The 15,625-nt window shown below is 49.9% G+C and overlaps 6 protein-coding genes across 6 annotated transcripts; 3 read left to right on the top strand and 3 right to left on the bottom strand.

Annotated features, from left to right (window-relative positions):
- Positions 1–317: 317 nt before the first annotated feature.
- Positions 318–1,138, bottom strand: N7496_004894 (40S ribosomal protein uS4; the record flags this gene model as incomplete). The annotated part of the gene is made up of 4 exons (XM_056697823.1): positions 318–726; positions 832–930; positions 1,008–1,064; positions 1,125–1,138. The coding sequence occupies 4 exons, from the start codon at positions 1,136–1,138 to the stop codon at positions 318–320; spliced, it is 579 nt and encodes a 192-aa protein (XP_056556348.1).
- A 267-nt stretch (positions 1,139–1,405) lies between these two features.
- N7496_004893 (60S ribosomal protein eL21) lies at positions 1,406–2,240 on the top strand (the record flags this gene model as incomplete). Its single annotated transcript, XM_056697822.1, has 4 exons — positions 1,406–1,441; positions 1,582–1,649; positions 1,735–1,782; positions 1,910–2,240. 4 exons carry the CDS (start codon positions 1,406–1,408, stop codon positions 2,238–2,240), a joined length of 483 nt encoding a protein of 160 aa, XP_056556347.1.
- A 6,208-nt stretch (positions 2,241–8,448) lies between these two features.
- N7496_004892 (uncharacterized protein) lies at positions 8,449–10,014 on the top strand (the record flags this gene model as incomplete). Its single annotated transcript, XM_056697821.1, has 3 exons — positions 8,449–9,063; positions 9,128–9,616; positions 9,697–10,014. 3 exons carry the CDS (start codon positions 8,449–8,451, stop codon positions 10,012–10,014), a joined length of 1,422 nt encoding a protein of 473 aa, XP_056556346.1.
- A 768-nt stretch (positions 10,015–10,782) lies between these two features.
- Positions 10,783–11,322, bottom strand: N7496_004891 (uncharacterized protein; the record flags this gene model as incomplete). The annotated part of the gene is made up of 2 exons (XM_056697820.1): positions 10,783–11,188; positions 11,261–11,322. 2 exons carry the CDS (start codon positions 11,320–11,322, stop codon positions 10,783–10,785), a joined length of 468 nt encoding a protein of 155 aa, XP_056556345.1.
- A 481-nt stretch (positions 11,323–11,803) lies between these two features.
- On the top strand, positions 11,804–13,885 carry N7496_004890 (telomere repeat binding factor family protein; the record flags this gene model as incomplete). Its single annotated transcript, XM_056697819.1, has 3 exons — positions 11,804–12,873; positions 12,926–12,955; positions 13,009–13,885. The coding sequence occupies 3 exons, from the start codon at positions 11,804–11,806 to the stop codon at positions 13,883–13,885; spliced, it is 1,977 nt and encodes a 658-aa protein (XP_056556344.1).
- A 630-nt stretch (positions 13,886–14,515) lies between these two features.
- Positions 14,516–15,222, bottom strand: N7496_004889 (sorting nexin-3; the record flags this gene model as incomplete). Its single annotated transcript, XM_056697818.1, has 3 exons — positions 14,516–14,561; positions 14,644–14,965; positions 15,145–15,222. 3 exons carry the CDS (start codon positions 15,220–15,222, stop codon positions 14,533–14,535), a joined length of 429 nt encoding a protein of 142 aa, XP_056556343.1. The 3' UTR covers positions 14,516–14,532.
- Between the last annotated feature and the right edge of the window lie 403 nt (positions 15,223–15,625).

Here is a 15,625-nt window from a genome sequence, read left to right as displayed (position 1 = left end):
AGGCGTTCGGCAATGATTTACATGACAGGCGATCAGGAGCGTGGGGGTGGGGAATGGCGTTAGGGAATTATATTATTAGTTTGTACATAGTTCGCGCTACGGCGTTGAAAGACCGACCGAGATTATACGAATGCACAAGAGATTCGGGTTCCGAATTGAAGCCAATTAGGCTGTTTGATTGATTCATTTTGTTTTGCATGATCATACAACATGAAACGCTTTATGCTGCATTCACCATGAACCACCCAGAGTGTTTGAGCTGCCCAAAGCGAAACCCGACCGTACTCCTAATTTACTTTTTGTGGTAAGCGAGTAATTTACTCCTCATCCTCCTCCTCCTCGGCGTCACCACCAGCGGCGGCAGCGGCCTTCTTGCGGCGAACACGGCCGGGACGGCCGCCACCGAAGGGCGAGGTAAGAGCGAAGTCGATGTGCTTCTGGGAGTCGAGGCGGACCATGAACGAGGGGACGTTGACGATCTGCTTGCCGACGCGGATGTGACGCTGCTTGATGAGGACACGGGCGTGGTGGATGGACTTGGCGAGGCCGAGCTTGTACACGCAGGTCTGGAGACGGCGCTCCAGGAAGTCCTCGACCTTGAGGGCCAGGACGTAATCGAGCTTCATGCGGGACTCATCGAGCACACCGATGCGCACGAGACGGCGAATCAGAGCATTACCCTCGAACAGACGCTTGGGGTCCTTCTCGTCAAGAGTGAGGAGCTCACTGTAGAGAAGAAAGACGTTAGCCCTTACTGTTCTCATGTGGAGGACCGTGTCTCAATGCGCCCGAGTTCACGATCCTTCAATCTCGAATTTTTCATCAACATACCGAGCAGCACGACGAATCTTGGAGAGGGTAAGCTGGACACGCCACACCTCACGCTTGTTGCGCAGGCCGTACTCGCCGACAATCTTCAGCTCCGAGTCACTATGAACGGTGAATTAATATGGAACACACGACATGACTAGAAGCACGCTTCTAATCAGTGGCCGGAGAGTACGCACAGACGGGCCGACTCGAAGGGGCGACGGGGGACCTTGTAGGTCTTGGAGTAGACACGGCTATAAAAGAAAATCGATTAGAATAATGCGACATCAATAATTGAGGTCGTTGTCACTCACGGAGCGGGAGCCATTGCTGCTGGGTGTCCTGGGTTGGCGGGATTGTCGAAAGCACACTGGAGAAAGATCGCACTGAGATGTCAGCCCGAGATGCAAAGCGTTTCGGCTAAGCGACGCTAGTCCCAAAGGGGAGGGAGTCTGATCGAAGTGGTGGAAGGGCTAACCCTACTCACGTGATTGCGCAACTCTTCCACAATCTCCACCGGTTCAACTTTCACGGCTTTGAAGAAGGTAGCCGTTGTCGACACTTTTCAACACGCCCAAACCACAACACCGCCGTCATGCCTCACTCGTACGGTCTGCGCGCCGGCACTCGGGTACGTCTACGATTCCTCGCTCCTCGATTTTCCCCGTCACACGAACCCTTGCTCGACGACATTTTGGTGGTGGACAAGACGGAGAGTTGGATTTACGGAGAGAGAGAGACACAAGCATACTGACGAGATGGATTCAATAGTATGCCTTCAGCCGCAACTTCAAGGAACATGGCATGATCCGCCTGTCCACTTACATGAAGACCTACCGGTACGATCGAAACCTTTCCAATGACGGAATATTGAAAGCCGAATTATAAGGACATGGAACACTAACGAATTTTTTCAATTTACAGTGTCGGTGATATTGTCGACCTGAAGGTTAACGGTGCCGTCCAGAAGGGGTCAGTACAACCCGAATTTTCCCTGCAAAGTCACCCAGATAATTCATCTCTCTACTCTCTCCGACGCTCGCCTTTACCAATCTTTGCGATATCTCAGAAATATTGACTGAACGCCTTCTTCCAATAGTATGCCCCACAAGGTCTACCACGGTAAGACCGGTGTCGTCTACAACGTTACCAAGTCCTCCGTCGGTGTCCTCCTGTACAAGCGCGTCGGCAACCGCTACCTCGAGAAGCGCATCAACGTCCGCGTTGAGCACGTCCAGCACTCCCGCTCCCGCGAGGAGTTCATCAACCGCGTCAAGGAGAACGCCATCAAGAAGCGTGAGGCCAAGGAGAAGGGTGTCCACGTCCACCTGAAGCGCCAGGCCGTTGGTCCCCGTTCCGGCCACCTCGTCTCCTCCGCCGGCAACGCCCCCGAGACTGTTGTCCCCATCGCCTACGACACCCACATCTAAGCGGCTCGCCCGTCTGGTGTTTTACTGGGTTTGGTGTTGTTCTTTTTACAAAACTGGGTTTTTACTCTGGCCGTCTTTCTTCTTCGAGAGTTGTCGGGTGGAAAGGTGGACCGTTCTGGCTGCATGAGACGACGCGTGAAGGGTTTCCGATTGCCCTGGCACAATCTCGAGCCTCTGCATAGATTCCCCTGAATGAAACAAAATCAAAAATTTCCCGAGTTCATGAATTATTAGTGTTGAGAGGCTGGTCCTGCAATGGTCCTTGGGTCTAGGCTTGCCAGCAACAGCGGAAACGTGCCAGTATTGCACTTACAAGCACCAGGCTCGGCCTTTTGATATTGTTCCTTCGTAGGACTAAACTAGGAAACCCATTCATGTGGGTCGAATCACCTCTTTCGGCGTCCTTGTTCAGCCTGCAGGCTCGTTCTAGATCTTAGCTATCCATGTGACGCTCCGTCACACTCATTGAGGCCAAGGGATAAGCAACGCTTAGATTAATCATACACCGTAGCTAGTAGGTACTTCCATTGGTGCACTCAACCACCTGCACAATCCAATTGCTCGGCATGTCATAAGCCTGGACATGTTAGTTTCTGGAATATATATCTGGAAGGTCCCGCTGCCGATTCGACACGATAGCACGGAAATATTTGACACCCCCTAGCGAGCAACATAAAACCTAAAGATAAAAGAGACAATAGACCTGATAGAATATTTGAGCCAAGTTTACAGAGTCGAAAGGACAGTGTCACCCAATAGTGGGTTCGCGAAGATCATTCTTATTGAAGTCGGTGCTTTATCATAACCTTAGTTCAGATGTCATTTACTATTTACGCAGCTTCTTCTGATTAGGTAGCTCTATGAGTTTGAGCACGACAGATGCAAAGACTATATGCTGCTTCCTACTCCTGCATTGCTATCTGCTGAGCTGTCTATGGTTTCTACGAAAAGGTCCAAGTTCGGCATCAACAATATTTCATATCCCGAGCATGCATGGACCCAGTGTTATAGCATCGTACCCCCCGCCTGATTATCTACCGGGGCTCGCAGATGCCGGGAGCAATTAGTGTCGACCAGTGTCGATGCAGTTAATGTTGGGCGACTCAGGCACCGAGGAGACACATGCCAAGAGATTCGACCCTCCTGTTCATGCATGGTCTTGCACAGTATACCTCGGGCAGCCATTACGGGTCTGGAGAAGGCAAACCGATACCAGGTAGGGCGACGGAGCCAGACAACAGAACGAGCGGTGATTACTTCGGGTAGAGAAATATAGAAACAATAAGGTTATGGGGTCTGGGGGAGAGTTTGAACAACTTTTCAAGATCTCGTATTATGTTTGCCTAACTGCCCTCTATTTGCAGCAAATCAATTCACCGACATTTGATTAAGCCTGGGGTCCTTGCCCTGGCTTGCAGTAATGGTGTGCAAAAGAGGGTACGGTGTAGGCTGACTCCTATTACTATCAAGGGCAATAGCAATTACCTGATAGCATTCTCCTAACCGGGGTGTATTTACCGGATTAAGCCCCAAATGGAATTCCAAATAACGGGAGGCACCAAGGCACTGGGTTTCTGGAGATAGAGTTTCGAGGGTCCGTCCCATGGAGTTCCTTGCATTGAACTTACCAACGAAGCGGTTCCTGGGGCAATCTGGGGCGCTTTTTCATCTAAAAATCTGATATCGTTCATGGATATCAAATAAAGTCACCGGCGGTAAGATAAATGCTGCTGAAAGTGTCCTGTCTTTGGAGATCCTGTCTCTGGAGAATTGTGAGGAATGCGACCGATGGCAATGGATATGTGGTCGTGTACTACCAGAATGTATGTAGTCGAGTAACGACGCTGGGGCCGCACGTAGCCATTGAATATGTTCATTTACATGAGTTGATGCCAACTCATCTCCAATTCTCAAATCGTACGCTTTGACCTGAGTTGTAAAAGCAAATCCATAATAAATGGGACGACTATTATCAATTCTGTCAAGCTCAGGGGTCTTGGTAAATTCAAACCTCCGAGCACTCATGTTCAGAACCTACCTCGTGGCTTAAAACATATCCCGAAAGTTAACTGCTCCATTCAACCCGTTTTGATTGGGATATTTCTCCCAACTTCAGGTCAAATAGACATGACTAGAAAGACTGATTTGACCGTGGAGAACCGAAATTTAGCTTGTATTGATATGTATGGGTAGCCAGCCCCCTCCCATGATTATCGGGATACGCGGGGGGCAGAGGTCCCTTAGGGTGCCGCCACTCGCTGCATACTGGAAAAAAGAAATAGAAGAACGGTTCTTTCGGATGTTGTAATATGTATCAAGACAAGGGAATCAGTTCTTTTGCACCCCTCCTAGTTGCTTGGACCCTCTCCTCAACCGGCCCTAATCTTGCACTGGCTTGTGAAATCGTCATATAGGAACTTGACTTGGTTCAACCAAAAGATTAGACAAAGTCCGGCCCAATCCACACAATCCATCGGCACAAGCCTCCTCTACGGAGATGGGAAGTCGCTGACGGCGTACTCCGTGCCGTAGCTGTATAGGTCACGAAAAACACGCCGGCCAGTACTAGGCAAAAGTTAATGATGCAAAAGGAAATAAAGCCCACTGTGCTCAAGACCAAGTGTTATCACCAATTATTCCCCCTGAACGCAGTTGCTGGTGCTGATACATGAAGATAATCCCCCTTTGCGTAGCCTTAAGTGCGCTCGACGTGGGCCATGATAGCATCCTCGATCGACCGATCGACGTATGAGAAGAGAGGAAGGATAGCACGCCCGCCAAGACACTGTCGGAGGTTGAACCAGTAATTTTCCCAAACCGATCCTCCTGAAAATTTGTTACAGTATTTCTACCTGCCATGTAGATTGTCCGAGAGGGCTATGTCTCCGCTGTGGGGTTCTGGATGTAATCTAGGGTCGGCCCTCGGAATAGTAAGATCCAACAGAATGCTTCAAATCACGATGTAGCCGTCGAGCGTTCTATGCTATTGTTTTGCTTTTCTCCGATGGCGTTATGATCGCGCTCGATCACTCGTCATGCGACGTGGAATCTGATGTATCACTTCTTGGCCGGACCGACGCGCTCACTCGTCCCCACTAGGGAAAATGTATCCGGATTCCAGTGCCACCATGCCGGAATATGCACGACAGCATTGCACTGGTGAAATTCCAGGGATCTCGGTCCATGCAACATAGCCACCTGGTGTAAGTCTGAGGTTACTCTTTACGGAGATGAAGTCCAGGAACATGATTTGTTTTGCCGTTTTTCTGGTTATCAGGTTCTTTCGTTGTGCATTCTAAGTGGCGGAATGCCTCGCCTGTTGATTTCCTGGAACTGAAGATCTGTGCATGCTACACAAGACGTATGGTGGAGGGGAGCTAGCGTCGTTTCTGAAGAGAGAAAGATCATTCGAGTCCGCCCAACCATTTCATCCTCCCTTCTCCTAGCGTGAAATCCTTGGTTCGGAGCCGTTTGCGCAGCGCTATAAATGCAAAGGGGGTGAGCGGATCGACCACTAATAAACGCAAATATATTTGGCTGATCTCCATGGAAACTATTTCATAGTTTTTATCAAAACCTAAGATATCCGAGGGAGGGTAGTCTGCATCAAGAACAGTCATTGTTGCTCTCGGAGAAGCCACCTTGTCTGGCGGGCGGGCTGGCGGGCTGGCGGGCTGGCGGGGCCAGAACATTCTCGATTCGTATGACGAGGAGAAGCAGCGACTTGCCTATTGGCCTCCCCTGCGACTTTGGTCGCTGCAGACTCAAAATATTCAATCTAATTGACCATATAGTCGATCATAAACGTTGGTATAGATATTGAATATCAAGCAACTGTCATGATCTCTCAAGATCCACCCCAAGCTCTGGGACATGTGGATCAACCGAGATCCGAATCCCAGTGCCTTGGACCTGGGTTCTTGGAGCCGCTCCCAGAGAATTCCGGAGCTTCAACGACATTCACGTGGCGGTAGAGTTTAGATGACGTTTTCTGTGCATCATGCGCCGGCGCAGATTACATTGAGGGGGCACCTATTATTATTGTGAGAAGGGCTTCGATCAATACAGCACCTTGTGATACAGTATGTAGGGTGAATCCATCAGTGGCGGAGCGAATTATCGTGCAGAACATGACCAGGAATGACTTAACCCAAGCTAGCGTCTTACATTCATGTCTCAGTGACTGCCGATCTTATATCTATTAAGTTTTAGTTAATAAATTCTACATTATCTTATTTTTTGACTTTTTTATTAGTCTTTACTTTCGAAGCAAATTGCTTTAAAAGACGGCGGACTCCGGCGGTGTAGGACTATCGACTGGTTAAAAAGTAAACAACCTGGCCTAGCACTTCAGAAGCAGGAATTTTGTAATGAGTGATAACTAGTATCAAACAAAGTAGAGAAGTAGGAAATCTCGGAGGCCGGCCTGATCTGTATTTGTGCTGGATCCGAAATATACTCCGTAGTACCGACTACTAATATGTTTAATCGCCTGGTGATCAGCGTCAAGGCCAAAAGTTTAACGCCTGACTGCTCATATTTTTCAGAACAAGTTGCATTTTTTAGGTCAAGATTACCATCCCTACTCTAGCAATGGATCAGACCACTTTGCCTATACCATCTTATGTCCCTCCAGACCGCAACAATTATCAGATGCGATTGAGCGTGGGGGGGGGAGGGGTTGACGCAAAACTGTTAGGGTACCGTTGGGCTGATCCGGATTGATTGGAGCAAACAACCAATAGGACATTTCCATGAAACCATCAAAAAGAAACAGAGAACAACATAAATTCGAATATATTTATTATCCTTAGGTGTGACCGCCTCACTCTCCAGACTGGTCCCCGATTTGGATTCCATCATGATCGCCCGTTCCTGCCCCTCGCTCTGGCTTAGCGCTATGGGTCTGGTGCACACTCGGCCTCTATGAAATATATGTAATAAATTAATAATAATGGGCCACCAACCCGATTAGGATGGGGTAGTCTAAATGCAAAACCCGTAATAAAGATTGCCGGTGGTGGCAAAAAAGGATGGGTTTTCGCTAGCCCAGAGAGAAAAGAGAAAGGAAATAGCACACTTCTGTGGAATGCCTGAGCTACATAGGTCTCACAAGTACTATCTAGATACTTCAGGCAGGGGTAGAAATAATCCGATTATTTGATATTTTTTTTTTCTGAATAACCTTCATTGTATAGTAGGTAAATACCCCGGGCACTTCGATATACTTCTAGAAAGTCAAACAATGGCATCGAAACTGACCGCTTCTCAACCGATTTCTCCCGCGACCAAGGAAGTTTCTGCAGAGAAGACGAGGAGTATAAACAATTCAAAAAACCAATTGTCATGTTGTCAACTTGACTGCTTTGCAGGCCCAACCGGTGCTCGGCATAGTAAACGGGAATGGGATTCGGGAAGCAGCCCAGCGAGTCACCTACGGACGTAATGATAGCGCGCAGTAACTAAGTAGTTCGCCGCCAGGGGACCATTCCTTGCGGTGGAGACACACAAGACCTCCCCGGCCCATCTAGAGCGTTTTTCAAGGAAGCATACGTGTTTTGCGACTGTCAATCTTTGCCCCCTTTTCTCCTAGACTTTCCTGCCCATCGGGTCTTCCAGCAGGCTGGAAGATTGGCGCCCCTCCCCCGTTTTCAACAAGCCCATCCTTTTTCTGTTACTCCCATTATAATCATCCTCGTGATATGTTTAACGGGGCAGCACAGTGACCAGCAGGGATAAAAGGAAATTGCCTTGCCCTTTCTTAAAATCCAATCATCTCGACCCTTCCGATTACTCCGATCCTTGACCTTGTTAGATTCTATTCTTCCCTCAGAGATTACTGAGTATTACTACATCGCCTCCCCCATTTTCTACTTCATTAGTTTTCCCCCTCTACCTATCTGCGTTACTTACCTCCCTTTCCCTAGCCCCTCTATACTCCTTTTACTCTAGAGACTTTTAGATTCTGTTTTCTAGCCTTGGACCTCGCTCCTCGTCGGCCTTTTCCCCCTACGCGACAAGCGCCGCGGTCTATGCGGCAGGTCCTCTTGTCTTGCCTGATGCACTGGTATCCATGACTAGCCCCGGAGGTGTGGTAAACGCATAAATGCAATCAATCTGTGCTGAGAGACCCTGGTTTGACCAGCTTTCCAAATTGCGATCATCAAATCTTACAAATACTTCGCCATCACCTATGAGCAGGCTCGAAATGCCGCAACCCACATCCCCTCATGCTGTGACACCAGACTCCACTCAATCATCCTATCCCTCTCTATTCCAGATCGGCGCAGAATTTCCACGGTTTGTGGTTACTTATCGCTGGTGGGAAGATGAGGCAACTACTGTCCTGTGGGCATTTAACATCCCCGAGATCCGTCAAGTGATCCGCTATGGACTATTTAGAGACGAGAACTTTCCACGGAACTCGCTTCTGAGTCGCAACGCTGATACCATCGATGCTTTTCTCGTGGCGCTGTCGGACCCACGCGAGCATCAACTCCTGGGTAGTCTCTCCCATTTGCAAAGAGTGGAAGAAATACTACGCCGTTCGAGGATCCAACCATTCCAGGCAGTCCCTTGGATGTGGTTTCCACCACAGCCGGGTCATGGTTTGAGCGCTCAAGAAGTTGCCGATGCGATCGAGGCAGAAAGCCATCACCAGTTTCGCAAGATCTCCTTCGAAGAGATCGTGCGTGCCTCTCTTGGATATAATGCAGTTTCGGTCGAATGGTTTCTCCTACAGCATACCGTGCTATACATCTATCTTTACAACCATCTTCAAATTTATCCAGAGGAAATCCCTCTCTATATAGAAGCGGAGAAGGTGAGTCCAGCTCTATAGCACAGCACTCGCAAATCGCGATTCTTATTCTAATCCTCTATCAAAGCATCTACGGACTCAAAGCCCCTTTACCCATCGAGCCTTGATGCACTGCATTCGCACCATACAACCAGAATCAGCTTGCGATATGCCCCAGAAATTCACTCCAGGCTTCGAATTTATAGCAGGTCCCGTCCAAGTGCTATTTAGGGACCAACCGCCAAGCTTGACCACCATCCTCAAGATCTTCAGTGTCTTGGCATTTCGGTTCCGACGTCAATATATCCATACTGCCAAAATGGAATGGCATGTACCGTTGGACACCTCCATTTTATTCTTAGAAGACTGTTTGAATTCGACCTCGCCCAAAGACCTGGCCCGGACGATGACAGGGACTGACGAGCTCGATTTCTCCGGATTGTCCCGACAGAGCATCCTCGCAAACGACAACCTCGTGCGAGGGCTTCTGACGAATTGGCACGATCTCAGTATAGCAGTGTGGGAATGCTGCGCTGCATTACCAGACATTGTCCCATTCCTGCGAGAGTGTGCGCAGGTAAGTATTTCTCCTCTATCAAGTGTCCATCGTGGACGGTGTCTCAGGTATAGATTGGAGACTAACGGGGACGATCACAGGCCCTCCTTAACGCTAAAAATTACCATTCCCTAACGGCCCTCACCGTTGGTCTGCACCGACACAACACCGCTACAGCGCGATCTCGAGGCTTGAATAGCACCGTTGGCGGCATGGTCGTTTTGGATCCTCTCCTTCCGCCTGAGGTGGTCAACACCACCAACCCTGCCGAAAACTATGCGTCTTATCGCCAACAGTACTGTGAACATCCTGGAATCCCATTTCTCATCCCCCATCTTCGCGATTATCAACAGCATGGGGAAGCCGCCATCCAACCCTTGCTCCAGTATCTGCAAATCCAAATGTCGACCAAGACATGATTCGTTTGATCGACGCTAATCCATACCTTTCCTTGGTGTCGGTGAGAGAAATGAACTGACCTGCTTCTGCTTTATGTGTGGCTGAAGGTGGCTGCAGGTGGTCATGGTATCTTGGCTAATGACATGGGGCCGTTCTGATTTTTTTTTGTCTATGGCGCTGGGAGTATCATGGATGAAACTTGTTTGGGTGACTTGGGCTTGCTGTTTTAGATTGCTTCGGATTTTGATGGAACTGTGTACTTCTACGCTATACCCATTGCTGACATTTGCAGTGCTGGGCGTCTGGCGTTGCGGTATCTAGTCTATATGACCGGTCTCTTTATTTCATCTTCTTCCTCCTTTCATTTTCCTTTTCTGCCCCACACCAGATGAGGGGGGGAGCAGGGGGGGGGGATATAATAGATCCTATTAAGACTGGGTGACATGCATTCCAGCCCGGCCTATTGGAGCAAAACGGACGCGCATCTGCCATCAGGCAACTGTGACAGGCAACTGTGACAGGCAACTGTGACAGGCAACTGTGAACGACTGAGACCCAGAATGAGACTGAAAAACCGGGACGACTACTAGTATTTCATGCTCAAGGAACCTACAAATCATATCAAGTCCATCGCGCCCGAAGCGCCCGAATATTCATTCCTTGAAATGTCATTCAATTCCTATACAATCCGAGAGTGAATAATAAGACCCAGTTATTGCAGGACTAGATGCCCAAATTTCGACCCTACAGTACCGTTCCAGCACAGCTGGTCAACAGCGCCGCGAATTTTATTCTCGTTTCCCGGCCACCTTCGGCGCTTTCGCAGTCCCGAAGACACCCATGAAATAAGCCAAACGATTGATGAAGAGAAATGCGGTCGCGCCGATGTTCCCCCAAGTCAGAGCATTCCACGCGCCAAAATCCGCAAATGCAGCCCAGCCCATCCCCAGATACGTGGCATAGACATGACCGACATCAGCAATAGCCAAAGCAATCAGGTAGTTGCGCACGACTTTGGGCTCTGTGCTGGTATGCAACACGGCCACTCCGACAAGGAAAAGGAGCGAGTATAGGTTGCCAAGTTGGTAGGCCAACGAGAGGCTGCTGGGATGGGCGGAAGGAGGGTCTGCTTGGGGTGTTTGACCGGCGATAAAGCTGTCCAGGTCATATATCGGGGCGAGGCTTCCGAGAACCCTGTAACGAGACGAGAATGAGTGAGTGACTTCATTGGATGAGCGGAAGAAGGCGGGCAAGGTGTATAGTTACAGGGAGAGAGGTTCAAGAACACCAAATAGAAGGTGTGGCCAGGGTGGGAGGATGGTTGGCATTTTGTATGATATCTGACAACGGTTAGCCTTCTTTAGCTGTGGTACAACTGAGGTTTGCTGGAGCTGGTCGATTGAAGCTTTGGGGGAAGCTTTAACCTCCGCGGAGAGGAGAGGAGCGGGGACTCACTGGGCGCTTTGCAGTAACAGAATAAGATAGGGTGAATGAGTGGCTTAGAAAACAGAAACAATTACCTCAACACGGAGCATCAAAGAATTGAAACCACTCTGAAGAAGAAGAAATAAAGAACTCGGTCGGTGGATCTTGCTGGAGGATTGTTGGCTGACGTATGCGCTGCGCCCATGGCCGTCTTCACCGCCCGGACAAAACGTTATCGGGACTTATCGAGATCCAACTTCGTCTGCTCGAAACAAAAAGAAATAGCCGCCTGGCACGCCCAATATGGATGATCGAATCAATTATCTATCCTTCGGGATATGTGCAACATTCTAGAGGGGGTCTACCGTTGAATGAGCTCCGAAGATGGATCCTACTGGGGCTCTGCGCCCCCTCGACGAATCTTTACTTCGAGAGCTTCCTCAACTACCCTTGCGTATCGCTCCTTTGCGAGAGCCAGTCTCTTCGCGAACTCTCAGCATCCCATCTCCTTTAGAACCAAACGCCAGTGGCGCAAGGGAATCAAGTACTATTCCCAAGACTACTCCAAATGGTGGAAACCTCCCACCAAATACCAAGGCGGGCCTTCCGACGGTGAAGGAGTTCCTCAACGCGGCGAGGACTAAAAAGGCCGAGTCCGCCACGACAGATCCCCAATCGAATGTGGAACCACCACCCAAACCTATCCTCCCGGCATTTGTAAACCTCCGTGCTCTAGAACGCTTCCCATTCTCCTCATCCTTCGACGACGATGCCCTCCATGGGCCGCGCAAGCGTCGGCGCTTAGACCTGCAGGCCGAGTCTTTCAGCGAACACTTGCAGTTGCCCATTCCTCAAGCCCAGAAAGAACAACGCCCACCGCCATTTGGACCTTTTGCTATTCTAAATGGACTGAATGAGCCCCCGCCAAATGCTGCCCTTCTGCCGCCAATTGAGGCTGGCTCCTCCATCTCCCAGCTTCTGACAAAGCCTTCTCAGCGCAACGGTACGGCCGTGGATACTGGCAATCCGATATCCACAAGTGGTACTATTGGCACGGCTGTCGAAGTGCAGACTGTAGAAAGAAGAGAAGCTAGGATTGAAGAGCTTCTTGACGCAACCCTTGATGACAATAACAATGATGACGACGACCATGATCATGACAACATGCAACAATTCAACCAATATGATAACCAAGATACATCCAAACCAGACCGGGAAGCAGAGCTTCTTCAGGATGCCGGGGCTATGCCTCATCCTGCTCCGATACTCGATGAGGAGCCTATGTCTCCGAAGACGCGTGGCCGATCTCGCAAAAATTTGAGAAAATGGACCGATGAAGAGACGACGGCTCTCCTCCGAGGTGTAGTCAAATGTGGCATTGGCAATTGGACAGCAATCCTCGCGCAGCCAGAACTCAAGTTCAATAAGAGAACAGCCTCGAACTTGAAAGACAGGTATGTTATCCTGACTCCTGCTATGTCGATCCGTTGGTTGACTTTGTCACAGGTTTCGAGTTTGTTGCCCCTGGGCGTATCGGTAAGTCGGCCGCAATAGAAATCTATAGACCATGTCGACTAACCCGAAACAAGTGCCTCTGATCCTAATGAAGCCACGAAGCAATTGCGAGATCAGCTTGCCAACGCTCTCCTCAAAGCTCAAGCAGACGGATCTACCAACAAGCCTGGAAAGATTCAGCTGCCCGACCGGAATATTGTCATTGCTGGGTCTGAGCCCAGCTCTAGCCACGGAAGTACCCCCGGCAGCTCGCATACTTCCTCCGCATCGAGCATGTCAGCCGGCACTCCAGACACAGAACACGGCGGCCTCATCACACCACAGCATGGTTCACCTCCAGGGAAGAGCCCGTCGATAGCCTCCGAGCAGTCCCAATCAACACTAGCATCCCTGGGCCTCCCAGAAGCACATGTCGCAACGAAACTCAAAAGACGTTCGCGCCGCCCATTCACTACCGCCGAGGACGAGGCACTACTTAAAGGCTACGCAGTGCACGGCTTTCAGTGGACTCTCATTCAACAAGACAAGCGACTGAACCTCGGTCACCGCAGAGCAACCGATCTGCGCGACCGTTTCCGAACAAAGTTTCCACACGCCTACCGCGATGGAGGCTCGGTTAGTGGCAAGGCTATCAATTCGCAAACTCAAGCCCAGGCCCCGGCAGCCGGGACACCGGGACCTTCTTCTCAGAGCCGGGATCTAAGTAACGAGTCAACACCGACAGGCCCCCGTCGACCCAAGTCTCATAGCCGCCATGCATCTAGTATCTCAAATGCCAACGCTGGACCACTCGATTCGGCATTCTTACCCCCGCCACAGGGCTACTTGGATCAGTCTACCAACATGGTACCTGGCGCGCTTTCATTCCCGTCGGATGATAATGCCGCAGGAGCTCCGTCGCCATGGGAGGATAATACGCTTGCGCCCATGGTTTGGGATGATCTCGGCTGAGAAAAATCCATAACGGTATTTCTTTTCTGACACAAAAGTTCTTTGATTAGTGATGATTCCACTTCGCATGTTGGGTGTTAATTTGTCCTTCCTCTTTCTCACTTGATATCCCGCAATACACGATGGCTCTCCTTCAGGGTCCTACGTTTTGGAAAAGTTGGCACTCGATTTTGATTTCAACCATTCAATCGGTCTCAATTCTTCGGTTGCAGCGTAGTCATTTGCTTGCTGCCAGTAACAATTATGCAGAATAAACGTCCCCACAAAAACTACACTCGGAGGGAACATCAGATACTCGGAACGAATCCACTTTACCAGCCTCGAAGCCTGTTCCCGCAAAAGATAAATCCCAAGGCTCAGGCTGCTTTCAATTGCTTCCAGTGACACCAGGACGATGAATAAAGAATAGACAAGTGCGGAACCAGATCGGATATCAAACTATTGAACCAAAGCGCATGATGAGTGACCAAATAGCATACACCTGTCAGTTCCATTTGCGGAGACAACAATCCTGCGATAGAAACAGGACAAAAAGAAGAAAAAACTTGGGAAAACAAAAAAAAAACACATCGCTCAAGTTGCTGAGTAGATGGAAAAGACAAGAGATAATCACAAAGGGAAAGTCGGGAACGTAATGTACTGCAAGTCTACCACGCATTGCGGTCCCAGTTCGGATCTAAATACCAAGAACATCATTAGCTCATACACGAAGCTAGATTCGGGGTTGAGAGTGTGGGTGGAATATTGTATGCACGCACCCTGTATGAAACTCGCCAACACCTTACTTCCCGTCTGCAGCAGCGGGTGACCCGCAACAATCTGCAGGAACCGCTGAAGCCCCTCGCGTCGGTGCTCAATGACGTCGTCGCTGAACCGGTTGGTAAAAACCTTGCCCGGCAGTGGGGGAATAGTCACGCGCGTGCTCTCGCGCTCCAGGATATCGCGGAAATACTCGAAATCGGAGTAGCGGCGGCGCACGACGGAGTGCTTCAGTTTGAAGGCGGGGATGTTGGTTCGGCAGACGATCTCGTAGGAGGTGTACATGTTGCGGGATGTTCCGTGGGTTTGAGGGTTGCGCACCTATAGGATCGGGTTAGAACTGTAGTAAGGAGTGGGTGATGTGTGTGCGGGTCGTGTGTGGGTTTGGGATGTCGCTGGAGCTTGGATCGCGGGGTAGAGGGGTAGGGGTTGAGCATGACATAGCCCGGGAATGTGGTTCCCGTATAGCCAAAACTCATCTGGAAAGGTATGCGACTTACCTCAATTTCGAGGAAATTCTCTGGGGGGCCATAGATTTCCTCGAAGGTCTGCTGGCGTGACTCCGGGACAGACTGCATGATGGGCGGGGTACTTCGGAGATGCTGCGAAGTTGAGCCGGATGATCGTCGAAGATGCAGGCGCAGGCTTTATTCAGCAGAAGGATAGCAATATCAAAAGTCCTCAAGAGCAAATTCGCAGGAGGTTAGCCAGTCTCCGCACCGCGTCAAAGAGAGCGGAGGAGCGGGGATTGAGCTCGGATCTTCCAGCGATGATGACGAGGCGGGAAAATGGTTGATCCGCCCTGACCTGGTTATCAGCGGGCCCGAGATATGCTTTTTCCACTTTATACACTCTACTCCGGAGTACAATTTACAATGAACGGGGGATATCTCTTAAATGAAGCATTGGCATGGTTCGCTGCTAGTTTTGAATAGCTTCGATTCGAGAACGACAGTCTCGTTTCACTGGGCTGATATCAGC

Source organism: Penicillium cataractarum (genome assembly GCF_028827025.1).
Source record: "Penicillium cataractarum strain IBT 29864 chromosome Unknown utg000004l, whole genome shotgun sequence".
In the NCBI taxonomy this organism is placed as follows: Eukaryota; Fungi; Ascomycota; class Eurotiomycetes; order Eurotiales; family Aspergillaceae; genus Penicillium; species Penicillium cataractarum.
The sequence above is the reverse complement of the archived record's forward strand: the minus strand, read 5'-3'. Positions and strand labels throughout refer to the sequence as shown.